The sequence below is a fragment of the Terrapene carolina genome, unplaced genomic scaffold, assembly GCF_002925995.2.
Source record: "Terrapene carolina triunguis isolate 2854851 unplaced genomic scaffold, T_m_triunguis-2.0 Scaffold29605, whole genome shotgun sequence".
Lineage (NCBI taxonomy): Eukaryota > Metazoa > Chordata > Testudines > Emydidae > Terrapene > Terrapene triunguis.
Window position 1 is genome coordinate 1 of NW_020693956.1, and position 753 is coordinate 753.

Below are 753 nucleotides of genomic sequence, written 5' to 3' on the forward strand. Positions count from 1 at the left end.
GGGTTGGGGGTTCTGTGGGGGGCAGTCAGGGGGGCGGGAATTGGGAGGGAGTGGCTAGGGGGTGGGGCGGGGCTACCCCCCCCCCCCCAGTGTCCTCTTTTTTGAAAGTTCAAATATCGTAACCCTAAATTAAGGCCAGAGGCCCCTCTAGCAAGGTGGGGGCTACATTAGTTAATTGCTGCTCTGGTCATTACAGCGCCGGGGCCAAGTTCTCCGCGGCGCCAAATCCCCCCATTTCCCCTCCGCTCAGGCTTTCGCTTCCTCTTCGCCCCCGCCTGCCCAGCGGGTTCTGCCCAGCGACCGGTGACGGAGGCGGGTCTGTGCGCCGCTATTGGCGGGATGTTCCCCTCTCAGCCAATCCCTGCCACGGAGCGGTTTCCGGGTCAGTAGCGGGGATTCAGGAGCTGGCAGCGCGCAGCGAAGTCCCCGGGGCCGGGGTCGGCGTGTGACCGGCCGAGATCGGGTCCATGGGCCGAGTCCTGCCGCGCTGAGCGGGGCGGCGATGGCCCTGGCGCTCCGCCTGCTGCTGCTGGAGGCTGTAGCCCTGTCGGGGGGTCACTCCCGTGAGTATTGGGGTGAGACCCCGGGCCGGGGGGTGCAGGGAGGGGGACGCTGGGTGTTGGGGGGCAGCCGGGCCGGGGGGGTGCAGGGAGGGGGGAGCTGGGTGTCGGGGGGCAGCCGGGCCGGGGGGAGCTGGGTGTCGGGGGGCAGCCGGGCCGGAGGGTGCAGGGAGGGGGGAGCTGGGTGTCAGGG

The 753-nt window shown here is 70.0% G+C and overlaps 1 protein-coding gene across 1 annotated transcript in view; it reads left to right on the top strand.

Annotated features, from left to right (window-relative positions):
- Nucleotides 1-388: 388 nt before the first annotated feature.
- LOC112120792 (class I histocompatibility antigen, F10 alpha chain-like) overlaps nt 389-753 on the top strand; it is a gene marked incomplete at its 3' end in the record, with an annotated part of 9605 nt that continues 9240 nt past the window's right edge. The window contains exon 1 of the mRNA XM_024219946.1: nt 389-563. Coding sequence (XP_024075714.1) covers nt 503-563 — 61 coding nt within the window. The remainder of the gene's footprint in view (nt 564-753) is intronic.